The sequence below is a fragment of the Saimiri boliviensis genome, chromosome 8 (assembly GCF_048565385.1).
Source record: "Saimiri boliviensis isolate mSaiBol1 chromosome 8, mSaiBol1.pri, whole genome shotgun sequence".
In the NCBI taxonomy this organism is placed as follows: domain Eukaryota; kingdom Metazoa; phylum Chordata; class Mammalia; order Primates; family Cebidae; genus Saimiri; species Saimiri boliviensis.
In genome coordinates, this window is record NC_133456.1 from 74,306,096 (window position 1) to 74,332,685 (window position 26,590).

Below are 26,590 nucleotides of genomic sequence, written 5' to 3' on the forward strand. Positions count from 1 at the left end.
TAGTCACACTGCAAATACTCAACAGCAACATGTGGCTAGTGGCTGACCTATTGACAAGTGCAGATATAGAACATTTCTGTCATTGCAAGAAGTTCTATTAGACAGCATGAGTCTATATGTTCCTCCCAATGATCACCAACAGCGGGTGACAGAAGCATGAAAATCACCGAGAGAGACATGCAGGTGGAGAGACAGCCATAGTGTAAATGCAAAAGATGTACTTCCCACTGTATTCTACCTGGGAACAAGCTTCTTAAACACAATCCCTCCCTGCCTCCATTACTGAGAAGCGGAGTTGGAGTTTTTAAAAAACCTCTTTAAATGAGGGAGAATCTTTTTCTCTGCTGAGTGATGGGCATTGCATGCCAAACTTACAGTTTGGTCTCCTCTGCCTCTTTCTGCATGATTTCAAGAATCATGCGGCATGCTTCAGAAGTCCCCTCTGGGGTGGCATGGATGGTGACAGGCTTCTCTGCAGCTCCAGAGTTCTCTTTTCTGTGGATGTCTACACTGTAGGAAAAGAATCAGGAGCCATAATTACAAGGTCATCTGGACAGGATCCTCGTCCCAAGAGAGCATCACACCAGCCACTGTACAGGAAGGACACAGACAGACAAGGAGGCGTCATTAGCACGTCTGCAACCGATGCTGTTCTCCAAGAAGGAGGCAAGCAGTGCAGGGGGTCTTGTGCCAAATTTTAATTATTTGCAGCTCCGTTTAGATGGGAACCGTTCTTACAGGAGTGCTGTAGGACAAAGGCACTAAGCCAACTCGGTAATGAAGCCAGTTTGGTAAATGAAGTATTTTGTGTAGTCTTTCAAATGACTGCAGAAGTGAAGAGTAAAGTGAGAAGGATAATACTGCACACTGGCACCCTGCCGGGCTCTGAACTGATTGCAGCTTTTAAAAGCCATATGTTAATCCAAATCCAAACACCAAATTCAAGCAAGCTTTATATATCTGAGTGTGGATAGAAAACAGAGGCATGCCCTCTCTCTGCCTCTCTTAAGTTTTTGGTTTCCTTTGCACTGGCAGCCTGCCACTAAGACTAATGGCCCCAAAGCTTGATGGCTTTATCAGACTTCTTTGGGTCGTTGTGGTCCTACCTGTTTTTGCTAACTTTCAAAATCACGTAACTGATTCTATCCTTTACTCTGGCTGTCAGGAAGCCTACAGCCAAGTCTTTGGTTGACTTCTGAAAAATGGGCACACGCTTTGAGAGCTAACCTCATTTCTATTATAATTTGTGACTTTTTTTTTTTCAAGCCACCTTAAACAATTTTTGGAACAAAAAGACATAAATAAAAGTCACTTTCAAGGCCGGGCGCGGTGGCTCAAGCCTGTAATCCCAGCACTTTGGGAGGCCGAGGCGGGTGGATCACGAGGTCGAGAGATCGAGACCATCCTGGTCAACATGGTGAAACCCCGTCTCTACTAAAAATATAAAAAATTAGCTGGGCATGGTGGCACGTGCCTGTAATCCCAGCTACTCAGGAGGCTGAGGCAGGAGAATTGCCTGAACCCAGGAGGCGGAGGTTGCGGTGAGCCGAGATTGCGCCATTGCACTCCAGCCTGGGTAACGAGAACGAAACCCCGTCTCAAAAAAAAAAAAAAAAAGTCACTTTCAGAGACTCCATCTCAAAAAAAAAAAAAAAAGTCACTTTCACAGTAAACTTGGAGGGAAAGTCAGAGCTGATTTAAAAATAAAAGAAATACCAGACAGTAGCCTCCCTATTCTTCACTTCACTCCTAAAATGCAGCACTCCAGACTCATCCATATCAGTGTCTACTATTTGGGGATAATTAAGACATTTTGAAGAAAACAGCATTTCTGATTTAGGTTACAAAACCCTCACTGAATGACCTGACTGAAGTGCACTAGCACTGTAAATAACTACTATGTGTGAGTAATGGAGTGCTTTGGAATTTAAGTACTTTCATAGTCATTATTTCACTTAATCTGCCTGATTGTACTAATTCTCATAATAATCCTGGCAAAACAAGCAGGAAATATCTATCTATCTATCTATCTATCTATCTATCTATCTATCTATCTATCATCCATTCATCCATCCATCTATTGACCAAGTTTTGCTCTTGGAGTTTCACTCTTGTCACCCAGGCTGGAGTGCAGTGGTGCGATCTTGGCTCACTATAACCTCCGCCTCCTTGATTCAAGTGATTCTCCTGCCTCAGCCTCCCAAGTAGCTGGGATTACAGGCATACACCATCATGCCTGGCTAATTTTTGTAGTTTTAGTAGAGATGGGGTTTTACCATGTCAGCCAGGCTGGTCTTGAACTCCTGATCTCAGATGATCCCCCTGCCTCAGCTTCCCAAAGTACTGGTATTATAGGGGTGAGCCACTGGGCCTGGCCGCAACCCTCTTTTTACAGAAGCAGCAATTGATGCTCAGGGAGGTTAACATCTTTTCTAAAATCATAAAACCATTTAATGTGCTACAACTTGAACGTGAGTCTTTGTTTTCAAGTCCTAAGCTTGCTTTATTACATCATGCTATAGTCTTAGGAAGTTATAAAAATCAACAACTCCACAAGACATTTTATTCACTTCAACTCTTACAACCAGTTTAGTCTCCTTGAACAGAGAGGAAAGTAAACAGAAAACCAGTGTGCTTTATTTCTGGCTTGACGTGGCAGTGACTCACCCACTTCTCTGTGAGACTATCTATGCGGTCACAAAGAATGGCCACCCCCAGGGCTCTGACTCAGGGGAAGAGGAAGAGCTATGAGGAGCGGGTTCTAGGATCCCCCAGAGCGCCCCCTCTCCTGCTTTTGTAGAAATCGATGCATTCACAAGCATTCGTTAGCTTATGGGAACAGTCCTGGCTATGAGATTATTGGTACCCTCTTCATGAACCTTTAGTCTCTCAGGGTGAAAGCTCATCGTAGCCCCCAGCTTGATGTTAGTCTGTTAGTCCTGTTGAGAGAAGCCACTATTTCTTACAGCACAGCCCCCACTGCTAATGTAAGGAATTGTGACCTATGAGTGGCTGAGACCCACCAGCACGCAGGGACCCCTCAGAAGGAAGCAAAGGAAGCCCCAGAGGCACGTACCGGGACTGGGTCTGCTTAGTGATGTTCTTTATGGTCAAGCCCTCCTTTCCGATGATGGCACCAACAAACTGGGTGGGGACCAGGATCCGCAGCGGGAAATCAATCTGTCTGGCCTGAGAAGAGCCCCCAGGGGCGTTGCCTTGCTCACGGGAAGAGTGGTCCCCACGCTGGGCTCGCTGAGGGGGCGAAGGGGAGCTCACCTCTTCATCCGGGATGTAGGAAATCTTGAAGGAGTAGTTCTCAAACTGATGCCCGCTTAGCTTCTCCATGGCTCTGAAAGGCAGCAGGGACAGGGGAGCTTCATCAGAAACCAACATCAGGAAAGACCCTCCCGAAAGGCTGGCATTCACTCCCATGTAATAGGCGCCTATATGGGTGCCATGCCAGGCACTGAACATTAACAGCGGTGAGCAAGGAAGACACCACCTCTGCCCCCACAAGGCTTGCAGTTAACAGTTAACAGGTAATCACAGTGCATCAGCCTGGCCAGGCTTCATATCCGACACTGCAGCCTGGTGTCCACCACTCAAGGCCATCTCCCCCTTATGAAAAACTCTTATAAATATCAGTATAAAATTATGACTCGGCCGGGGGAGGTGGCTCACGCCTGTAATCCCAGCACTTTGGGAGGTTAAGGCAAGCTGATCACAAGGTCAGGAGTTCGACAACATGGTGAAACCCGTCTCTATTAAAAATAACAAAAAAAATCAGCCGGGCATGGTGGCAGGCACCTGTAATCCCAGCTATTCAAGAGGCTGAGGCAGGACCCAGGAGGTTGCAGTGAGCTGAGACCGTGCCATTGCACTCCAGCCTGGGCAAAAAGAGGGAGACTCCGTCTCAAATTAAAAAAAAAAAAAGGCTCATTTTAATCATCAGCCATATTATTGAAAATTCAGAAATATGTAAATACAAATAAAATCCTAATCCACTCTCTCAACTGTCTTAAATATAAACATATTGTTTATAAAAATGGATTAATATTGTACATATTTTCTAACCTTTAAAAAATAGTGAATAGTCGAAACATTTTTCAATGTCACTGAGTATCTTTCAGTATAACTTTTTTCACATGTGACTCAACTGCAGTATCAGTATCATTTTAAAGGACTGTTTAACATCCTATTGATTTACCATGGTTTTTGCAACTGATCCTTTATAGTTAGATATCTGTTATGTCCAACCTTTTACAGTTACACATAGTGTCACCACTGGCATCTTGGCAACTACAACTTTGCACACAGAACAAATTCCTAGTAGAACTGTGAAGTATTGCCCAGTGGTCCCCTAGAATGGTTTCAACACATATGATCCCATAACAGTTTAGAAGAGAGCATTTGCATCCTTGAATCTTCAAATGCACAGAGTATTGTTATTTAAACATATTTATCAATTTGGTAGGGGACAAATGACATCCCACTATTGTATTCTTAAAATGACACTGAAGTGCTGGGCATGGTGGCTCATGCCTGTAATCCCAGCACTTTGGGAGACCAAGGTGGGTGGGTCACTTGAGGTCAAGAGTTCGAGACGAGCCTGGCCTACATGGTGAAACCCCATCTCCACTAAAATTATACAAATTAGCCATGTGTGGTGGCGGATGCCTGTAATCCCAGCTACTTGGGAGGCTGAGGCAGGAGAATCACTTGGACCTGGGAGGCAGAGGTTGCAGTGAGCCAAGATCGTACCACTGCACTCCAGCCTGGAGGACAAAAGCAAGACTTGGTCTCAAAAAAAAGGCGAATGAAGTAGAATACCCTTTCCACATATTTTTAGTAGCATTAACCCAATTTTACTAGATTAATGTTTAGGGCTTGTGAAAAGCAGTACCTACCTTTCGAATTTAATAAAAGCAACAGAGAGAGTAATATCATGTACAGAAGCCCACCCAAGCAGCAGCTAGGTAAAGGCCGTTGGTGTATCTCCACTTACAAATGTGTACAAGGTAAAAGCTAACACCAAATGAACTATTATCTTTTTCAATGTAAAATTAACATTTTGAAAACTAACAGTATGAAAATGGGTTAAATATCTTTGTATGTTGAAAAAGAACACTATAATCCTGGGATGTATAGCCAAGGTTATGCCACCTCCATAAAGCAAGGCCAAATGTGAGCATAATGCTAGTTATAATGACCTGACAGGCACTTTCAGGACCTCCTACAAAAAAGGAACTTGTTTTTAGTGGTGTTCTTTCAGAGATGGGGGTCTCACTATTTTGCCCAGGCTGGTCTCAAACTCCTGGCTTCGAGTAATCCTTAGCCTCCCAAGTGGCTGAGATCACAAGCACATACCACCACATCCAGCGGTTGTTGATATTGTTATTTTGAGAGGCAGGGCCTCGCTCTGTTGCCTAGGCTGGAGTGTAATGGTGCTATCACCGCTTACTCCAGCCTCAACCTCCTGGGCTCAAGCAATCCTCCTGCCTCAGCCTCTCAAGTAGCTGGAACTATAGGTGAAAGCAACTATACCCACCGAATTAAAAAAAATTTTTTTTAATAGAGACAGAGTCTCCCTATGTTGTCCAGTTTGGTCTCAAACTCCTGGGCTCAGGCAATCCTCCAGATTCGGCCAAAATGCTGGGATTACAAGCGTGAGCCATCAATGGCTGGCCTCACTGTTTTTTTTAAGAGACTTTATCTCATGTCCATTAACAGCTAAGCTTAAAATTAACCATCCCTGAAGCAATGGAATGGGCACTGGAAAGAGGATGGGGATTGGACAAAGAACTCAAACCAGGTGCTATCGATTAACCACTCTCAGACAATTCTCTCTGCTGCTGCTGTCACTGAGGTGGATTCCCTCTTAATGTTACACACACAGAAGTGATGTTTTGATATAAGCTGTGCTGGTTCCTCACAGTGCATGGAGGAAGCTCCAGGTAAAAGTGGTCCCACGTGGTTGGCAAAGCACAGTCTAGGGGACACAGGGTCACAGATGTGGTGCCCTCTCTACCTGACCATGTCAAGACACAGCTCCCATCTTGGTTTTGAAGCCAAGGCGCAACATTTTTCAAGTCTCTACACAATCCACAAGTATCCTGGTGTGAATGTCCTGGAGCTCCACTAACATGTCAAAGATGGCAGAACACCCTGGAGCTCTACCAGTATGTCAAAGGTGGCTCACACGCCACAGAGCTCCATGGATAAGTCAAAGGTGGCATGTATCTGGCTAACAGAGCTGCGTCTTTTCAGAAAACATTTAAAAACACAGAACTCAATGAAATTCAAAGACAGAACCAAATAAATCTAAACAGAAATAAGCCCAAATTTGCTTACATTTTTGCTTCTTCTCTTGTTGCATATGTGACGTTGACAACGGCAGTTTCTGTGTCTGTGTTGACTAGGAAAAAGCAAAGACTACACTGTCATAGGAAAACACGCTGTCACCCTCTGACTTCATGTAAACAGACAAACATTAGAGACAAAAATGCACGAAAACCCTTATCACACTAGCTCCATAGTTATCTACATCTCTACATTTAACTGAGTTCATAGTAATTGCTAATCAATTGCATATAACACATTTGTAATCAATCGTACAAACAACTCAGAACTATCTTTTTCATGTATTTTATAAACACTTTTATATGAGTATTTTGTATGAGTGCACTTTCTTCGTATTTTTCATTTTTTAATGTCTACGTCAAACTGCAGTGAGTAAAATGTGCCATGACTTGTCTAACCATCTCCCAACTGTCGGCAACTAGGTTGTTCCCACTATTCGCTATTCTAAACGGTGTTGCTAAAAGTCGCCTTTGTTGCAAACATCACTGGACTGTGTGTTCTTCTGAATTACTTCTTTAGGTTAAAATCACGGAAGAAAAGTAACGCGGAAAAAGAACATGATACGTATTTTCATACTGGTCTCCTAGAAGTTTGTATTGTATCACTATCAAGGTATGAGTTTTAATTATAATTTACATTTATTCTTACATAATTGTGTGTACAGATACATAAAACAATAAGAAAATGTTTTTTGTTTGTTTTTTGAGATGGAGTTTCGCTCTTGTTACCCAGGCTGGAGTGCAACGGCGCAATCTCGGCTCATCGCAACCTCCACCTCCTGGGTTCAAGCAATTCTCCTGCCTCAGCGTCCTGAGTAGATGGGATTACAGGCACGCGCCACCATGCCCAGCTAATTTTTTGTATTTTTAGTAGAGATGGGGTTTCACCATGTTGACCAGGATGGTCTTGATTCCTTGACCTTGTGATCCACCTGCCTCGGCCTCCCAAAGTGCTGGGATTACAGGCTTGAGCCACCGCGCCTGGCAGAAAATGTTTTAATGTAAATTATTCATTCATTGACAAACTTGATCACTATTTTTGTTTCCCTTTGAACTCTTTGTGTGAGTTAAATCTAGCAACCGTGTACAATAAATAAAACTGACAATTCTAATTTACTTGGCTAAAGGTGGAAGTACAAACTCTATGATTGGCTAATAAGGGATTACTCTTGTGAGTTGTCTTATCTTAGATCACAATTTCTTGCCTCTTCTTCTGTAGTTAGAAATAAAAGTAAATTCAAAGGCCAGACAAAACTTTCTCAATCCAAACCAGTAAACTAAACACCAAAAATATACATTTCCCAAAACAAAGGTGACTAGATCAATTCCTCCCTTTAAAACATTTAAGCTGTTGGGAGTTTGGAGTTAACAACAACATTAAGTCAAAGATAATTCAAGAAAAGTATGATAAAGCTACTTTCCAAAGTAATAATAAAACTCTTTAAATGTACAATTCTTAACTCTGAACAGACACATGCTTGAGATTCAAGAATTCTATAAACCCCTCCAAAATGATTCAAACTTGTGGAAATGTGAATTTTTCTGGTTTATTGTAAGATTTGCAAAGGGACCTGAAACCCCAAAAAGCTGAAGGACTACTGTTAAAAACACTCTTTGTCAAATAGCTTTAAAGGAGCTGCAGCCTTTCTGGGTTGTGGGAGGTTGTATGTAATGCTCAGAAAGAACTGCCCCTGGGAACTACAGGTCATAAAACCTGAGCCTAGCTCTGGCCTTTGCCCTGAGTGTTCACAGCACGCTTTAATTCACGCTTACCCAGAGAAGTCCTCACAGCACACAACAGGGGAGGTGTAGCCCATAACCGTCCTCTGTCAGTGCTCACACAAAGAACGCCACAAAGGATTAATATTCGCTGTTTTCTAGTGCTAAAGATGAGGCTGTAGACTCCCAGGAAGGGCTGGGTTTGAACCTACCGAATAAAGCTATCCATTAGGATTCTCAGATTCTGTGCTCACTTCTTAGTCATATTCTCTGTTCTTCAAAGACGTCAGTCTTCAGGAAATCAGGCAGTTCTTTGATTCTGCGATGAGCTAAGCTCCATTCAAATAATTTATTTCACTGGACATGAAAGTTCTATAAAGTTGCCTAAAACTCTACTGAAAATATTTTCCTGCTGAATCAGGCATCACTCACGTAACAGGACAAAACAACAGCCCAACAGTTCTATCCTGTCGTTGTTGGGCAGCTGGAAACTCGGGGGTCTCCAGGGCACAGCTGCCCTAGGAGCTGTCAACTGCCCCAGGGACATGGAATATATTTTCCTTGCGTAGCAATGTCCTGAGTTTATAATATGGTCTTAACTAGTAACTTTTACAGGTTCATGTCTGCAAGGTCATCTTGCCTACAACATCCAATCATTAGAACGTCTTCTTTTCTGCCTGGTGCGGTGGCTCATGCCTGTAATCTCAGCAGTCTGGGAGGCCGAGGTAGGTGGATCACTTGAGGCCCGGAGTTTGAGGCCAGCCTGGCCAACACAGTGAAACCCCGTCTCTACTAAAAATTCAAAACTTAGCCAGGCATGGTGGTGCTCACTTGCAATCCTAGCTACCGGGGAGGCTGATGCACGAGAATCTCTTGAACCTGGGAGGCGGAGGTTGCAGGCAGTAGAGACTGTGCTCCTGTACTCCAGCCTGGGCGACAGAGTGAGACTCTGTTTCAAGGAAAAAAAAGCCTTATTTTCCATGTCAAAGGAAATAATAACTAAGAAATGGAATCCTTGTAAATCACGTCTTCTTTCTGAGCTCTTTCCCTTTACCTTTGAGCATGGGCAGGCAGCAGCATGAAACTGAATAATAATATTTTTAATATTCATGGAGTGGAAAATATCTGAATAATTACTGCCTTGAAACTATTAATTACACCAGCAGACAGAATAGATCGCACACGAGAAAATGGGTTATTTACAATTTTTCCTAAGTGAACTTGAACAATCATGACTGCTGTCTACAAATGCCTTACAAAGGTTCTCTGTGGGTGCTGCAACTATTCAGTGACAGGGGAAGCGTAGAGATTTTTTTTCTCAATTCTACACATGTGCGTACTGAGTCAGTGAGGTTAAGTGACTTTTTCAAGGGCTCGACGTCAGTGAATGACTGAATTTACATTCTGTTTTCTAGGTCAAGGCAAAAATAATCTTTATCACGTATTATTGCCGGTCACATCAGGAGCTTGGAATCTACTTTTCTGGGACTCTTAAAGAGCTACAGAAGATATCAGCTTTAGGTACCATTGTTTTCGATTTAAAAATCATCGTATTTCATGCTTTAGAAGATAAAAAAGAGGTTGGAAGGAAGAAAAGTATCTTCTGGGCATTTGCAGCACTGCTCCTGAGACAGTTGTTCTCAAATCTGAGTACACACAAATATCATTTCAGTGAGTTGCTTTTTTTGTTTTTGAGATGGAGTCTCATTCTGTCACCCAGGCTGGAGCGCAGTGGTGTAATCTCGGTGCACTGCAACCTGCAACCTCCGCCTCCTGGGCTCAAGCAATTCTCCTGCCTCAGCCTTTCAAGTAGCTGGGATTACAGGCATGTGCCACCATACCTGGCTAATTTTTGTATTTTTACTAGAGACAGGGTTTGCCATGTTGGCCAGGCTGGTTTTGAACTCCTGGCCTCATGGGATCTACCTGCCTGGGCCTCCCAAAGTCCTGAGATTACAGGCATGAGCCACCATGCCTGGCCTTGGGTGCTTTTTTAAAATAGAGATTCGAGAGCTCTTCCCCGCCAAGACTCTTACTCAGTAGGTCTGCAGTGAGTCCTAGGAGTCTGCATTTCATAAGCACTCCAAGGGATTAAAGGTATAGGAGTCCTATTCTCTGGGTAACACTCAATCCAAGGCGTTAGGGATCTGTTTTTCTTATCCAGGAAAAGGGAAGTAGCCACGGTGTAAATCCGATTACTCCTAAGTGAATTAAGCTTACCCTGGCCTGACAGTGTTTGTCCAGTGCTTGAGCACACTGCATGGTATGTGAAAAACAGCTTGTAAATAATATTCATCCAGAAGATAAACTACACAGACATAGAAAGAGACAGATATCTCTCAGAAACAGATGTACATACATATACCCTAGGAAGCTTGTTTCAAAGAAATATGAACTTACTATTTCTCCCTGGAGATGACCCAGCCTATAAGAAAAAAACAGGTAATATCTCCAAAACTCAAAAAGCTAACTTCCTCACTTATTACCTTGTTCCACATTCTCCACTGTCCCATACTGAGCCAAAAGTCCATCCAATACCTAAAAGAGAAGGCTTCCATGTCAGAATGGGAAGGTAAGATCATACGTACAAAACCAGTACAGTGGTATCTCCCAGCAAATGAATGAAAGGAAAAAAAAAAAAGATGGTTATAGGAATAATCTAATTAAACTGATATTTCAGGTCTTCCATAAAACCAGAACTGAACAAATATATGGGACTTTCATTTGCTTACTGCCTCCCAATCTGTTCACTAAGGTTATACAGCACAATTTCAGAGTCTTGGTAACTGTTAACCAACACATTCATCATGATGGCTGGAACACACTACTCTTATAATGAGAAGCAGAATAAAGTACAAGGCTCACTCTGCTTTCCTGAAATATTTAACAATTCTTTTACAAGGATCTCTTCATTTTACAAGGTAATAGGATGTGTATGTTTGAAATTTTCCATAATAATCAGGTTTTTTTTTTTTTTTTTTTTTGAGATGGAATCTGCCTCTGTCATCCAGGCTGGAGTGCAGTGGTGCCATCTCTGCTCACTGCAATCTCCGCCTCTGGGTTCCAGTGCTGCATTCTCCTGCCTCAGCCTCCTGAGTAGCTGGGACAACAGGTGCCTGTCACCACGCCCAGCTAATTTTTGTATTTTTAGTAGAGACATGGTTTCACCATGTTGGCCATGCTGGTCTCAAACTCCTGACCTCAAGTGATCCTCCCGCCTCAGCCTCCCAAAGTGCTGGGATTACAGGCATGAGCCACCACTCCTGGCCAATAATCTTTTTCTTTTTTAAAAGTAATAAAAACATTAAATAAAATATTGTTTCCTTTAAGGCTTTGTGATTTTCTTTGGGTTGGGGAATAAAATATGGGGCAGTTTGTTTTTAAACAATGCAATAAGGCCACTCCCCATATTCTTATTTTAAGGTAAAAATCTTACATGCTTTACAACTCTGAAAACATATCTTAACTGTCACAGCAACTAATTCAAAACAAACAAAAATTTGCTAAAACCAACAAAGACCTTTCTACTTTTGTTGCCTTTCCATTGACTTTTTAATCAAATTATAATCTGGAAAGATAGAAATCTTTTTAAAAATCATGAGATACAAGACGGGGGATTGCTTGAGCCTACAAGTTTGAGATCAGCCTGGGCAACATGGGAAAAACCTCATCTCTACAAAAAATACAAACATGAGCCAGGCACGGTGGCATGTCTGTGGCTGCAGCTACTCAGGAGGCTGGGGTGGGAGGATCCCTGGACCTGGCTGAGTGAGCTATGATGCTCCACTGCACTCCGGCCTGGGTGACAAAGTGAGACACTGTCTCAAACAAACCATGAGATACAAATCACAAACCAGGTGCACATATGGTTTCCGGGCTTATTTGCTGGTGCTTGGTAGCATGGTACTTGAAAACACAGAACATGGAGGATCAAAGTACACATTCTATGAAAGGAACAATTATGACCCCAAACTCAAGACTGATCACATTTATTAAGGTACTGAAAGGAAAGAGGCAGGACCCAGAAGCTTTGTGGGAAACTCTGAGGCCCTCTAATACCTAAATGTAAAATGGAACTAAAAAAGGCAGAAATGTCTCATTAACCCATCAAAAACTGACACGGGCTTACCTCCCACTGCAGGTGAGGAGGGATGTTTCGAATCTGAATTTTCCTGCTCCTGTAAAGATAAAACCATAGACTATAACACTTTATCCAGGACACAAACTACAGCAAATAATAAAAACAGGCTTAAGCCCATCATTAGAGTTTATTTTCTCACTGTGTTCACCATGGCATCCACAAAATATTCCTACTGTGAATCATGAGCATGGGTTTATTTTATTTATTTATTTTTTTTAAAGACAGAGTCTCCCTCTGTTGCCAAGGCTGGAGTGCAGGTGGTGTGGTCTCGGCTCACTGCAACCTCCGCCTCCCGGGTTCAAGCAATCCTCCTGCTTCAGCCTCCCAAGTAGCTGGGATTACAGGCACACACCACCACACCGGCTAATTTTTGTATTTTTAGTAGAGACAGGGTTTCACCATGTTGGTCAGGCTGGTCTCAAACTCCTGATCTCAAGTGATCCACCCATCTCAGCCTCCCGAAATGCTGGATTACAGGTGTGAGCCACTGCGCAGGCTTCATGAACATGTTTTAAGGTTTTCAATTACTTTGAAAAACAAAAACAAAAAACACAAAGCCCCAAGAAATCCCAACAAGATAAAAAAAAAAACAACACCAAAAACCAATAATTTAAATACAGACTCATCTTTCAATTTCTTACAAAAGTAGTTAGAATTTAAGTCATCATACAGATTCTATTTATAGAATTATCCCCTTCCTCTTCAAAATGTTATCCCCTTCCTCTTCAGCCTGCAACTAACCCTACCCCAAAGGGTACCTAGGCTCAAACAGGACAGGAAGGTTAGATAGTGGGTTTCAACAAGATCAGATTTAGCTGCCCCCTTATCTAACAATGCAAAATGTCATTTAGAAATATTTTTATTTCTGAATAGGTAATACAGTTCTAATTCAAAAATTAAAACACTATAAAAAGTTATACTGTGAAAAGTCTCACCACCCCCTTCTTTTACCAGAAATAAATACTTTTTACACGTTATTTGTGTATCCCTCAGATTCTTTATGCAAATAGCAAATATGAATACATTTTCATATTTCCCCCTTTTCTTATAGAAATATCTGCATATTCTACACTTTCTGCATCTTGCTTTCTTCCCTTAACAGTCCTATTCTTGAGATCTTTCTATATTGAGGTATACAGAGGTCAAGAGCTCCCCCTTTCTATTTCATAACTACATAGACATCCTGAAGTGTATTTAACCTATCGCCTGCTAATAGACACTTGGGTCTTTTCATTCAGAGGCTTTCCGCAAGACATCCTGCTGGTCTGAAAGGTTTGAATGATTTAGATTGTTTCTTGTTTTTAAGTATTAAAGTTAAACAGAAAAAAGAACAGTGTAAGTTATGTACATTTTTTAAAAATCTTTTGAGAACATGCTGGATCCTGGAAAGAAAGCATTTGAATGTCAGAGAGGTGGTTTTAATAGAAGAGCTTGACACTAAAATCCTATAAATACCCATTTTAGGGGGTTGCCAGAAAAGAGATGTGGTGACCGTGATATACCACCTCATGGGGTCAGAGGTACCAAAGAGTGGCCCTACACAGTCACATGTTTCTCCAGGGCTTTAATCTGGGCAATAGCCCCAGAGTGAAATGTTACAATTCAGGCAGGGAAAGAAGAAGTCAGGCATGGCAGCTCACGCCTGAAATCTCAGCACTTTGGGAGGCCAAGGCAGATGGATCACCTGAGGACGGGATTTCAAGACCAGTCAGATCAACATAGAGAAACCCCATCTCTACTAAAAATATAAAATTAGCCAGGTGTGCTGGCATGTGCCTGTAATCCCAGATACTCGGGAGGCTGAGGCAGGAGAATCACTTGAACCCGGGAGGCAGAGGTTGCAGTGAGCCGAGATCGCAACATTGCACTCTCGCCTGGGCAACAAGAGTGAAAAGTCCGTCTCAGAGAAAGAAGAGAGAGGCACAAAGAAAGGTAGAGAGATGGAAGAAATAAATGGGGAAATAATGAATTAAATGAGGGGCTCCAGGTTTCTCAATTCCTTTTTATGGAATGTCATGGGGATAACCCCCTCTGTTCTAGCTCCCACATACTCCTTCAGTATTGTCTATTTTTTAAAAATGTGAATGTATTCAAGCTTTACTAGGGCTGCTTTAATGACTACACAGCTTCACTAACTGTGTATCCAGATGGAAAGGAGGAAAAAGAATCAAAAACTAATTTCTACCTCTATGCTGTGAAGGCTAATTCCTGACATGGCCCTTGGTAATAGTTCAGAATAAAACTGCCAGCACCCATACAGTGGCAACATGGAAACTGTCTATGGAAGATGTCACCAAGCCTAACAGTTTGTAGAAAAAGGCATCCACATTTTCAGGAAAATAAAATATTTCTAAAGAAAAATTTTTTTGTTATATCCAAATATAAACATTGACTCCAACTGCTAACCAACTATTTACTGGTAGATATTCTATTGGAAGAAACTCACGAATGAGCACAAAGAGATGTGAGCAAAGACAGCTACTGTAACAAAGATTGCACACAATCTAAATATTCAGCAGACATGAATACCCTATAGGGCCTAATACAGAATATTATACAGCTTTTAAAAATGAAGTCAACAAGCATGCACTATCATAGAAAACTCTGCAAGGCTGCTGTTACAAGAAAAGAGGTAATTACAGATCAAGTTGATCCTGCTTTTAAAAAGCACAAAACCAAACTACCTGTTATTCAATATGTGTATGTGTAAATGCAGAGAAAAAGGTAGCACCAAACAGATTTGGTTGGTAAAAGGATACTTTTATTTTAGCTACTTCTAATTTTTTTTTTAATCTCATTTTCTCCATAATTATGCTAGGTATTCTTGAAATCTTATTTTTTATTCTTGAAATCTAATACAAGTAAAAGGCATTCCTCATCCTCACTGCCACAGAACTATTAATTTATTTGGCAAACACTTCCTTCACAGCGCAAAAGTAGAGAAACTCTGCCCAATGCTGACTACCCCAAATACTAACTGAATGTATCTAAAACAACGGCATTTGCCTGTAACAGTTCCACTACAGACTACACATCTGTTCAGTAACTGGGAATGTCCTGCTTTGTTAAGCTGGACACTTGGAGGAACAATCTCTAAAAAGCCAGACTGTAGCACCTCTCATCTCAGATCAGGTTGGAAAGGAAGAAAAAGAACTGAGAACTAAGAAGAGAAATGAAGATCACTACAGCATAACCAACTAACCTGGAATTCAGTCAGTCATTTGGGAGGTTATTCTGAGGGATTATCTTCTGGGGTCATGAGCAATTAGGACCTCTGAGATCTGCTGACTCCTGTGGCATCATCTGGACAGCATGACTTCTCATCAGGGTACCCAGGAGGCCTGTTCCCTTCTTCCCCAGAGGAACTTCTGCGTGTCCTTCAAAACACAGCTCACATATAACCCCCGCTGAGCTTTCCAGAACACCTCCAGAAAGAACTGTTTCTTCTGTACTTTTCAGCTTTTCTGGCAGCTCACTCTTTGCCATAATTACTTATCTGCTAGTGCTGTCCCTGCAACTCCCGCAGTGACTTTCTCAAGGGCAGGTTCCTTATTTATGCTTCCACTGTCTAGCTCAGTCTTGTGCACCAGGGCTGAGAAGAGCACTTCTGCTGCTGGCTGTGGTCTGCTATGATAAAGATCCTCCTGACTCCACCCAGGAAAACAAATTGTCTATTTTTTCCTTGCCAGGTAGTCAACAGGAGAAGGAAGGAGGTGTTCGTTTCCCTCTTCAGACAAGAAAGGAAAGTATCTGGCTCAGTCTCAAATGAGATTATGGATCTTTCTCCCTAAAACTCTGTTGTGCTTTCAAAAAGCCAAACACATAGTAACTTAGGAAAGTGATTGGTAATAGGAAAATAATTCTCTGTCCCTTAAAAAAGTAATTTCACAGTTCATATATATATATTTTTGGAGATGAAGTCTTGCTCTGTCGCCCAGGCTGGAGTGCAACGGCGCAATCTTTGCTCACCGCAACCTTCACCTCCCGGGTTCAAGCGATTCTCTTGCCTCAGCCTCCTGAGTAGCTGGGATTACAGGCACGTACCACCACACCTGGCTAATTTTGTATTTTTAGTAGACCAGGTTTCACCATGTTGGTCAGGTTGGTCTCGAACTCCTGACCTTGTGATCCGCCTGTCTCGGCCTCCCAAAATGCTGGGATTACAGGTGTAAGCCACTGCACCCAACTGTTCCAATACGTTAAAAAATGAAACCAAGCTTCTGTAATTATAAGTAAAAGACATTTTTAAACCCTCATTGCTACAGAACTATTAAAGCCATCTCCCAGCTGTCCCTCTGTCTTTGGCCTGCACCTCCTCTCTCCCATCCACTCCTCGCCTGGCTGTCAGTCATTTTTTAAACACATGGAGATGGCTACTCCTGCCTTTCTTGACTTCCTGGTGCTGCCTCTTCCCCATCTCTACCTTTAAACACTCCTGCCCCACCAAGCCCTTTCACCTGTAGTTCACAAGTGTGCCAGAATGAGCCTTCAACTCCCTCAGCTCACCTTCAAACAGAAGGAAAAAAAGCAAGGCCGGGCACAGTGGCTCATGCCTGTAAGCCCAACACTTAGGGAGGCTGAGATGGGCAGATCACCTGAGGTCAGGAGTTTAGGACCAACCTGACCAATATGGAGAAACCCTGTCTCTACTAAAAATACAAAATTAGCTGAGCATTGTGGCACGTGCCTGTAATCCCAGCTACTCAGAAAGCCAAGGCAGGAGAATCGCTGGAACCCGGGAGGTGGAGGTTGCAGTGAGTCAGGATTGCAAGGTTGCACTCCAGCCTGAGCAACAAGAGTGAATCTCCATCTCAAAATAAAATAAAATAAAATAAAAGGAACATGGCTTTATTTCACCTTCATTTTAACTGGAAGCAGAATGAGACCTGAAGTCAAGCAAAGAGTGCTCTTTAATACAAATACATAGGCTCTTTTCCTGTGGCTCTCAGATTCAGGAACTCAAGACTTCTCAATCTCCTGTTCAAGTAAACTAAGTGTGTGGGAAAGGGCCTCCTACCAGGAAACTCGTAATGCTGCCCTAGAGCCATCCTGCTTGGCTGGGGAACTGGCTACCTTCACTGAATCTGTATTCCGGTTAATTGGTGATTACAGTACACATGTGTAGACTATCCAACTGTAAAGAACTACAGAATAAAATATATGTAATCCCAGCTTATCTAACCGATTTATAGTTGATGGGTTCCAAGGACTTTCAACATATAAATGCCTCAGCTACCTTTTATGTTATATTTGTTATTTTTGTGCTGTAAATGCCCAGAGGTAACAGAAGGTTCTGAGTCAATTTCAGATCAGCTAAATGTCCACTGTTACGAATTTCAAGGGCCTGGCAGAAATTATTTAGTCATGGTAGAATTTGTTGCTTAAAGTGGGCAATCAACTGGGAAAATAAAATCGTATTTAATTATTGAGGAACCTTGTGAACATGAAGAACCATTTAATCTGTATTATTAAAAAAAAAAAAAAAGGTAAAAGACCTGCTTTCATGTGGGGAGGGTGGTCAATTAGCCACAAGTCTTTTTATTTATTTATTTTTGCTCTCTGGTTGGTTGGTAAATCTTTCTCCATCCCTTGTTTTGAATCTTTGTGTATCCTTGAATGTGAGATGGGTCTGGATGCAGCATACCGATGGGTTTTAGTTTTTTGTCCAAATTGCCTGTCTGTCTTTGAATAGGGGATTTAGTCAATTTAAATTTAGAATTAATAATGATATATATGAGTTTAATACTGCCATTTAATATTAGCTGGCTATTTTGCCCATTAGTTGATGTAAATTCTTCATTATATTGATGCTCTTTACTTTTTGGTATTTTTTAGAAAGGCTGATAAACTGTTCCCTTCTATGTGTAGTGGTTCTTTCAGAAGCTCTTGTAAAGTAGGCCTGGTGGTGATGAAATCTGAGTGCTTGCTTGTTCACAAAAAACTTTATTTTTCCTTCACTTATGAAGCTTAGTTTGGCTGGATGTGAAATTCTTGGTTGAAAGTTATTCTCTTTAAGGATGTTGAATATTGGTCCCCACTCTCTTCTGGCTTGTAGGGTTTCTGCTGAGAGATCTGCTGTAAGTCTGATAGGCTTCCCTTTGTGGGTAACCTGACCTTTCTCTCTGGCTGTATTTTCTCCTTCATTTCAACCCTGGTGAATCTGACGATTATGTGCCTTGGAGTTGCTCTTCTTGAGGAATATCTTTGTGGTGTTCTCTGTATTACCTGGAGTTGAATATTATCCTGCCTTACTAAGTTGGGAAAATTTTCCTGAATAATATCCTGAAGCGTATTTTCCAGCTTGGATTCATTCTCTTTGTCACATTCAGGTACACCTATCAAGCGTAGATTAGGTCTTTTCACATAGTCCCATATTTCCTGGAGACTTTGCTTGTTCCTTTTTATCCCTTTTTCTCTAATCTTGTCTTCTTGTTTTATTTCATTGAGTTGGTCTTCGACCTCTGATATCCTTTCTTCTGCTTGATCAATTCGGCTGTTTAAACTTGTGCATACTTCACGTAGTTCTCGTATTGAGTTTTTCAGCTCCATCAATTCACTTATTTTCCTCTCTAAATTTTGTATTCTTGTTGACATTTCGTCAAACCTTTTTTCAAAGTTCTTAAGTTTCTTTAGATGGTGTTAAAACAAGTTCTTTTAATTCACCGAAGTTTCTTATTATCAACATTTTGAAGCCTGCTTCTGTAATTGGAACACATTCGTTCTCCATCAAGCCTTGTTCCGTTGCTGATGAGGAACTGTGATCCCCTGCTGAGGGAGAGGCGTTCTGATCTTGGGTATTCTCAGCCTTTTTTGACTGTTTTCTTCCCTTCGTTGTAGATTTATCCATCTATGGTCTTTATAATTACCGTCTTTGTAATTGGGTTTCTGAGTGGATGTCCAACTTATTGATTCTCAGCTCCGAAATCTGAGCAACCCACTGCGACGACTCAATCAGCGGTGTTAAGGTTGATGCTGCTTTTCTAACTCTGCACCAAGAACCGATGCTCCGAGGCGCCGGCAAAACCGCCTCGCCGGTCACAAGAGTCGCGCTGGCGACCCGTGGGGCTCCTCCGCTGGGAATCTCCTGGTGCGTGAGCAACAAGAATTCATGTGAAGGTGTGGCGTCCTCTCGTTCTTTGCTTTCACTGGGAGCTACAATCCCGAGCTGCTAGTGATCAGCCATCTTGGATCTCTCTCCAATTAGCCACAAGTCTGATCAGCTACCTTCAGAACTCTAACCCAAGCCTTGGCTATGCTGTGGGTCTGAGGAGAGAACAAATTAACATGAATTGTGGGAACCCAGCTTGTAGGCACTTGAGGATTCCCAGGTAACTTCTGGGCAAGAGAGCCAACATAGAAAGCACAGAGGGCCTTGTGAGAGTGTCCTTTGGGGCTCAAAGGAGGATTTTACTGAACTAGGTCCCATCTGTTTCCATAGCATTTCTGAGCTCCATTAGATGACACAAAGGATTTCCTTATGTGCATTATCTGTAAAGAGAGGCAGGTGCGCTAACCAACCCCAAGCAGGGCCAACAACCACCAGCACTTCCAGCCCTCCTCTCCTTTAGTGCTGCAGTCAGATTCCAGTCTATTGCCCGTGCTCATTAGTGTGTCTTTCCTATATCTCACTAATTTGAAAGTTTCCCTAAAAACTTCTAGTTATTCTGTACAAGGGGCATACTGTGTTAAACTGAACAAGGGCCTAGGGCTGCTCAAGGAAGCAAATAAATCACCAGTGATAGCCAAGTCCAATCCTCTCCCTAGCTGTCTTTTTTTTTTTTTTTTTTTTTGAGACAGGGTCTTGTTCTGTCATCCATGCTGGAGTGCAGTGGTGTGATCTCAGCTCACTTCAGCCTTGACCTTCTGGGCTCAAGTGACCTTCCTACCTCAGCTTTCTGAGCAGCTGAGACTACAGGTCTGAGTCACCATGCCCAGCTATTTTTTGTAATTTTCGTAGAGATGGGGTTTCGCCACGTTACCCAGGCTAGTTTTCAATTCCTGGGCTTAGACAGCCTATCTCGGCCTCCCAAAGTGCTGGGATTAAAAGCATGAGCCACCACTCGCAGCCCAACTGTCTCTTACAGTTCTCTCTTTCTGTCAAACCCACACACCACACAGAAGGATCACAGAGACTAAGTCAATGAAAAAATTTGTCTAAGTCACTTTTTTGAGAGAAAAAACAAATGTTAAGCATAGGCGGGTGGATCACGAGGTTACGAGATCGAGACCATCCTGGTCAACATGGTGAAACCCCGTCTCTACTAAAAATACAAAAAATTAGCTGGGCATGGTGGCGCGTGCCTGTAATCCCAGCTATTCAGGAGGCTGAGGCAGGAGAATTGCCTGAACCCAGGAGACGGAGGTTGCGGTGAGCCGAGATTGTGCCATTGCACTCCAGCCTGGGTAACAAGAGCGAAACTCCGTCTCAAAAAAAAAAAAAAAAAAATCATTGTGACTATTAGTAGCATTATGAGCCAAATCATAAAAGGATTAAATGAAATACTGTGATGACCTGCTGCAAAGGGTTTTGAGCCAGGAGAACTGTAGTTAGAAACTCACTAACTTCCTTTGCCCTATAAACTCATGTTTATAAAACTGTAAGCCCCAGAACAGCCCTCACAACTCATGCTTTCTGATCATTCAGAGACAGGAACACATGAAAGTTCACTGCTCGAATAATACAGGAAAAAAAAATCAGTTAATGTGTCTTGGTCACTTTGGGCTTCTATAACAAACTCCACACTGAGGCAGCTTATAAACAGATATTTCTCACAGTTCTGGAGGCTGTGAAGTCCAAGATCAAGGCATCAGCAGATTTGCTGTCTGCTAAGGGCCTGTTCCTCATAGAAGGTGCTATCTAGCTGTGTCTCTGGATGGAGAAAGAACTAGATACCTCTCTGGGCCCTATTTTATAGGGGTACTAATCCCCTTCATGAGGGTTCCACCTTCATGATATAATCAACTCCCCAAGCCCCTTCATACTGAGAATTTGGTAGCGCCGGGCGTGGTGGCTCATGCCTGTAATCCTAGAACGTTGGGAAGCTGAGGTGGGTGGATCACCTGAGGTCAGGAGTTTGAGACCAGCCTGGCTATCATGGTGAAAAACCCCATCTTTTAAAAAAAAAAAAAAAAAGGCCGGGCGCGGTGGCTCAAGCGTGTAATCCTAGCACTGTGGGAGGCCGAGGTGGGTGGATCACGAGGTCAAGAGATCGAGACCATCCTGATCAACATGGTGAAACCCCGTCTCTACTGAAAATACAAAAATTAGCTGGGCATGGTGGCGCACGCCTGTAGTCCCAGCTACTAGGGAGGCTGAGGCAGGAGAATTGCTTGAACCCAGGAGGCGGAGGTTGCGGTGAGCCGAGATCGTGCCATTGCACTCCAGCCTGAGTAACAAGAGCGAAACCCCGTCTCAAAAAAAAAAAAAAAAAAAAAAAAAAAAAGAATTTGGTAGGGACACAAACTTTTTGACCACAGCAAAAAGCAATAGTCTGAGACTGTAATTCATTTACCTCCCCACAGCCCTCTCAGAGCCTACTAGCTCACAAAAAGACCTGACTAACACAACTCTAGATTTCTCTTTTGAGGAAACTATCAAAGATTCTTAACTGTTTCCTGTTGAAAGGAGTGGAGCCAGGTGTAGTGGCTCACACCTGTAATCCCAGCATTTTGGGAGGCCACAGTGGGAAGATACCTTGAGCCCAGGAGTTTGGTACCATCCTGGGCAACATGGCAAAACCTCATCTCTACAAAAAGAGACAGTGGGTAATTCTATAATGCTATTCATTTTAAATTTTTTTTTTTTTTTGAGACGGAGTCTTGCTCTGTCGCCCAGGCTTGGAGTACAGTGGCGCGATATTGGCTCACTGTAATATCTGCCTTCCAGGTTCAAATGATTCTCCTGTCTCAGCCTCCTGAGTAGCTGGGACTACAGGTATGTGCCACCATGCCTGGCTAATTTTTGTATTTTTAGTAGAGATGGGGTTTCACCATATTGGCCAGGCTGGTCTGGAACTCCTCACCTCGTGATCCACCTGCCTCAGCCTCCCAAAGTGCTGGGATTACAGGCGTGAGCCACCATACCCAGCCGTTATTCATTTTTTAAAAATTGGCCAGGCATGGTAGCACATGCCTGTAGTCCTAGCTATTTGGGAGGCTGTGGTATGAGGATCACTTGAGCCTGGGAGGTAAAGGCCACTGAAAGCTGTGACTTTGCCACTGCACTCCAGCCTGGACAACCGAGTGAGACCCTCTCTCTCCAAAAAAAAAAAAAAAAAAAAAAAAAAAGTGAAAGGAGAAAAGTCAATGGATCATTAGATGATGTTTAGATGTCTGTGAGAAGACTGGTTGGATGGTTACTCTTGGACAAGATGAAGAAACTCCCCGACTGGGTTAGAGCAGAACTTGCATGAAATGACCATTATGTTTCATTCCACCTTCAGGATTCTATAAATCTTTTGGACAGAACCGTAACAGGAAGGTTAAAACCATTTCCCATTAAAAGGAAATCTGCATGCTTATTTATAGATTGAAAGCATCATGCACTGTTCTAGTGAAATAGATTACCAGATTTCTCAGAGATCCTTTTTTTTTTTTTTTTTTTTTTTTGGGATAACGTCTCACTCTAGTCACCCAGGCTGGAATGTAGTGGTGTGATCTTGGCTCACCGTAGCCTCAGCATCCTGGGCTCTGGTGATTCTTCCACCTCAGCCTCCTGAGTAGCTGGGACAACAGGCATGCGCCACCACCTCTGGCTAAATTTTTATATTTTTATTAGAGACACGGTTTCTCCATGTTGCCCAGGCTGGTCTCAAACTCCTGGGCTCAAATGATCCACCTGCCTCAGTCTCCCAAACTCCTGGGATTACAAGCATAAGCCACTGTGTTTGACCGAGATTCAATATTTTAGCTCTTTAAAAAGGACATCACTATCTAAAATTCTGTTACTTAAAATTTATATTCAGTGTTTAACGAAGGGGCTTTTACTGGAGTAGTGGCATATAGCACAACTATGTGAACTGAAGGAAGACTAAAAATCTATATAATTATTTTGAGAAAGATGATACTTTTTTTGGGGGGGGTCAAACACCTCATTTGGAAACCAAACAAAAACTCTGACACAAAAATTGTGATTTTCCTTATCAAGATTTGTGTATAATTTCCTATGACAATACCATCTCTCTCTTCCACCATCCCTCTCCTCAACTCGTTTTGTGCAATGTAGAGGAAAAAAACGTAGTTTTAGCTCAAGTTTTACTAGGACTCCTCCATGGGCTTCACTCAACAGTGTCTTTTACCTACATTCTCAATTTATTTTATTTGATAAAGTCTAATAACATTTCTGAGGTACACCTAAAACATTCTTTTTTTTTTTTTTTTTTTGGAGATGGAGTTTCGCTCTTGTTACCCAGGCTGGAGTGCAATGGCGCGATCTCGGCTCACCGCAACCTCCGCCTCCTGGGTTCAGGCAATTCTTCTGCCTCAGCCTCCTGAGTAGCTGGGATTACAGGCACACGCCACCATGCCCAGCTGATTTTTTGTACTTTTGGTAGAGACGGGGTTTCACCATGTTGACCAGGATGGTCTCGATCTCTTGACCTCGTGAGCCACCCGCCTTGGCCTCCCAACGTGCTGGGATTACAGGCGTGAGCCACCGTGCCCGGCCATGTGTTTAGCATGAAAATTTTCCCCAATCACCGTTACTATGTATCGGTGCTAAGCATCTCATTTAAGCCTTACCCTTTCAAAGTAGGTTATTCCCATTTTTCAGATAAATACACTGAGGATCTGATGAGTCCTTTGTCTGAGTCTCTCAGTTAAGAAGTAGTATTTTTGACTTGTGGTCTGTATTTTTGACTTGTGGTCTCCATACATTTCAAGCTTTGCTCTTCAAATGTCACTGGGATTATTCATTCACCAAAACAAAGTTTACATTTCAGGCAAGTATTGCTGTTCAATGAATTCTGGTCAACAGGTCCCCCTCCACTGTCAAATGCTAAGAAAATGCGCCTTGGGAAGGATGTCCAGATTTTCCTTCTCAGCATCAACTGCAGTGTACAGCCACTGACCAAAAGCATCTCCAGGAAGGGTCATTTTGGAGACTTCACTGTGGCGGCTGATTCTTTGCTCCTCAAGAGGATTTACTTAAATATAAATGCACTTCAGAGAGGGTGATAAAGGTATTAACTAGTAAACTCCCTCACGGATTAGCTGACTGCTGGTCAACAGTCAGGCTCTCCTGGCACACAGGTGTATGGAAGGGCCTGAGGGTGAAATGGCCACCCGAGAAATACCTGCTTATCCTGGCCCCAACCAGGGCCATGCCGAGCCTCGAGGGGCCAGATCAAGTTTGAGAACCTTCCTCAAAGCATGTATTGCTTTTTAGGGAAGGGTGGTGCGAATCCCAGAAAGCTAAACAAAGTCCTCAGAAGAGTAAGCATATTCATGTGTACTTGAGTACAAACATGCATTTGGATTCAGGAAGGCGAGACTGAGATGTAAGGCTAGGTTGTTTGTTGGCTTGTTTTTGAGATGGAGTCTCACCCTGTCGCCAGGCTGGAGTGCAATGGCGCAGTCTCGGCTCACTGCAACTTCCGTCTCCTGGGTTCAAGCGATCCTCCTGCCTCAGTCTCCCGAGTAGCTGAGATTATAGGTGCCCACCATCACGCCCAGCTAATTTTTGTATTTTTAGTAGAGACGGGGTTTCACCATGTTTGCCAGGCGAACTCCTGACCTCATGATCCACCTGCCTCGACCTCCCAAAGTGCTGGGATTACAGGTGTGAGCCACTGCACCCAGCAAAGGCTGCATTTTTATGAGCCAAAAACCTGCATGCCTGCTTTCAGTTTTTCAAGCTCTAAACAGAATAAAAACCTAAAGCATTTTCTTTAATGTTTTAATTCTGTTGTGATGAAGATTCCACTTAACAAAACCAAATGGTGTTTCTAGAGAAGTGATTAGTCACCCTTACACGGTCCTCAACTCATAATCTATCATTAAGACTAACTAGGGTAAAAACAAATATTTACACGTAATCATTTGAGCTCAGATAAATAACATGTACAAACACAATACAATACAAGTTATCGTCTAAGTATATAAATGTTTGCCTGTGTGGCATATGGTAAATACAGAACCATCTTTGTAAAGGCCGAGAGAGTCACGTGCCCAATCACCAACTGTACCATCCATCTTGTCAATTAGTTTTCAAAAAAGTATTCTCTTTAGTTCTCCAAATAGCACTTGAATCTGTTTATTTCCTTCCTCCCATACTACCTGTGTCTTTTTCCGTTTTCTTGCTCTTCAGCCCAGGCAGTGTCTGGAGCACAGCAGGAGCGCAGCAATCAGCAGGTTCCCCAGGGGCATTTGCTGCTGGCCGCTGCTACTTTCTCCTGCCCCACTCCATCCCACATCCTGTCTTTAGACTGTAAGAGTAACATGTGCTTACTGAAGACACTGGTCTTCCCACAACCAATTTCTTTTATTTCCAGTTTATGGGTGATAAGGTGACAGCAGTTTACTTCTGAAAAGAAGAAACTATTCCCACCAGTTATAACAGATGTTGATCTTATTCATTATAGTTACAGTGATGAAGGAAAATTAAATTCATCTGTAATATAGCCCTAAACCCCAAGAAAGCAGGAAAGACAGGAGAGAATTGTCCAAATCCCTTGCTCCTCCCTCAAAGAGGAACTCCTTCCTCTTGCCATGTAAATCAAACAGTATCTCCCACCTCACACAAGAGAGCACCCTCTCACCTAGCTGAGGGTCAGGTGGAATAAACAATCCAAATCACCTGTACCCAAATGTTCTGACTCGAGGTTAATAGACATTTCACCTAATTTTGGAGAATGGGATGATCTCTAAGATTAAACTAAAAGCTTTTCCAAATTCATTAAATACTGAGGACCCATGATAGGCTAAGCACTTATGGTGTTGGGGTATAGTAGTGAACAGAACAAAAATAGGACAATATTGATCTCAGCAATTCTGAGAACTTAATTTTAATAAAGCAACAGAATGTATTTTTGAGTTGGTTACTTAATCCAACTCTTTCCCTTTTCCTAGGCAATTTTTAGAATTTTTAAGATTTTTGTGCTAAAAGTGAGCCAAGTATCTTTAAATGCCTATTTCTGCACGGTAGCCTTACAGTGTAATAGCAGCCAGTAAATGGCATCATAGAGTCACTGTTTGCACACACTGTGAGAAAGTTTTTTTTTTGTTTTTGTTTTTTTTTTGAGATGGAGTTTCGCTCTTGTTACCCAGGCTGGAGTGCAATGGCGCGATCTCGGCTCACCACAACCTCCGCCTCCTGGGTTCAGGCAATTCTCCTGCCTCAGCCTCCTGAGTAGCTGGGATTACAGGCACGTGC

At 42.5% G+C, this 26,590-nt stretch overlaps 1 protein-coding gene across 6 annotated transcripts in view; it reads right to left on the minus strand.

Moving 5' to 3' along the window:
- Positions 1 to 26,590, minus strand: part of IGF2BP2 (insulin like growth factor 2 mRNA binding protein 2) — a 179,366-nt gene that overhangs the window by 34,712 nt on the left and 118,064 nt on the right. For 5 of the 6 annotated variants that reach the window (XM_039478878.2, XM_039478876.2, XM_074404670.1 and 2 more), the window contains 5 exons: positions 12,208 to 12,256; positions 10,565 to 10,616; positions 6,352 to 6,415; positions 3,077 to 3,349; positions 376 to 510 (listed from right to left, as the gene is read on the minus strand). In XM_039478878.2, coding sequence (XP_039334812.1) covers positions 376 to 510; positions 3,077 to 3,349; positions 6,352 to 6,415; positions 10,565 to 10,616; positions 12,208 to 12,256 — 573 coding nt within the window. The remainder of the gene's footprint in view (positions 1 to 375; positions 511 to 3,076; positions 3,350 to 6,351; positions 6,416 to 10,564; positions 10,617 to 12,207; positions 12,257 to 26,590) is intronic. The other variant, XM_039478877.2, reaches the window with a different exon arrangement.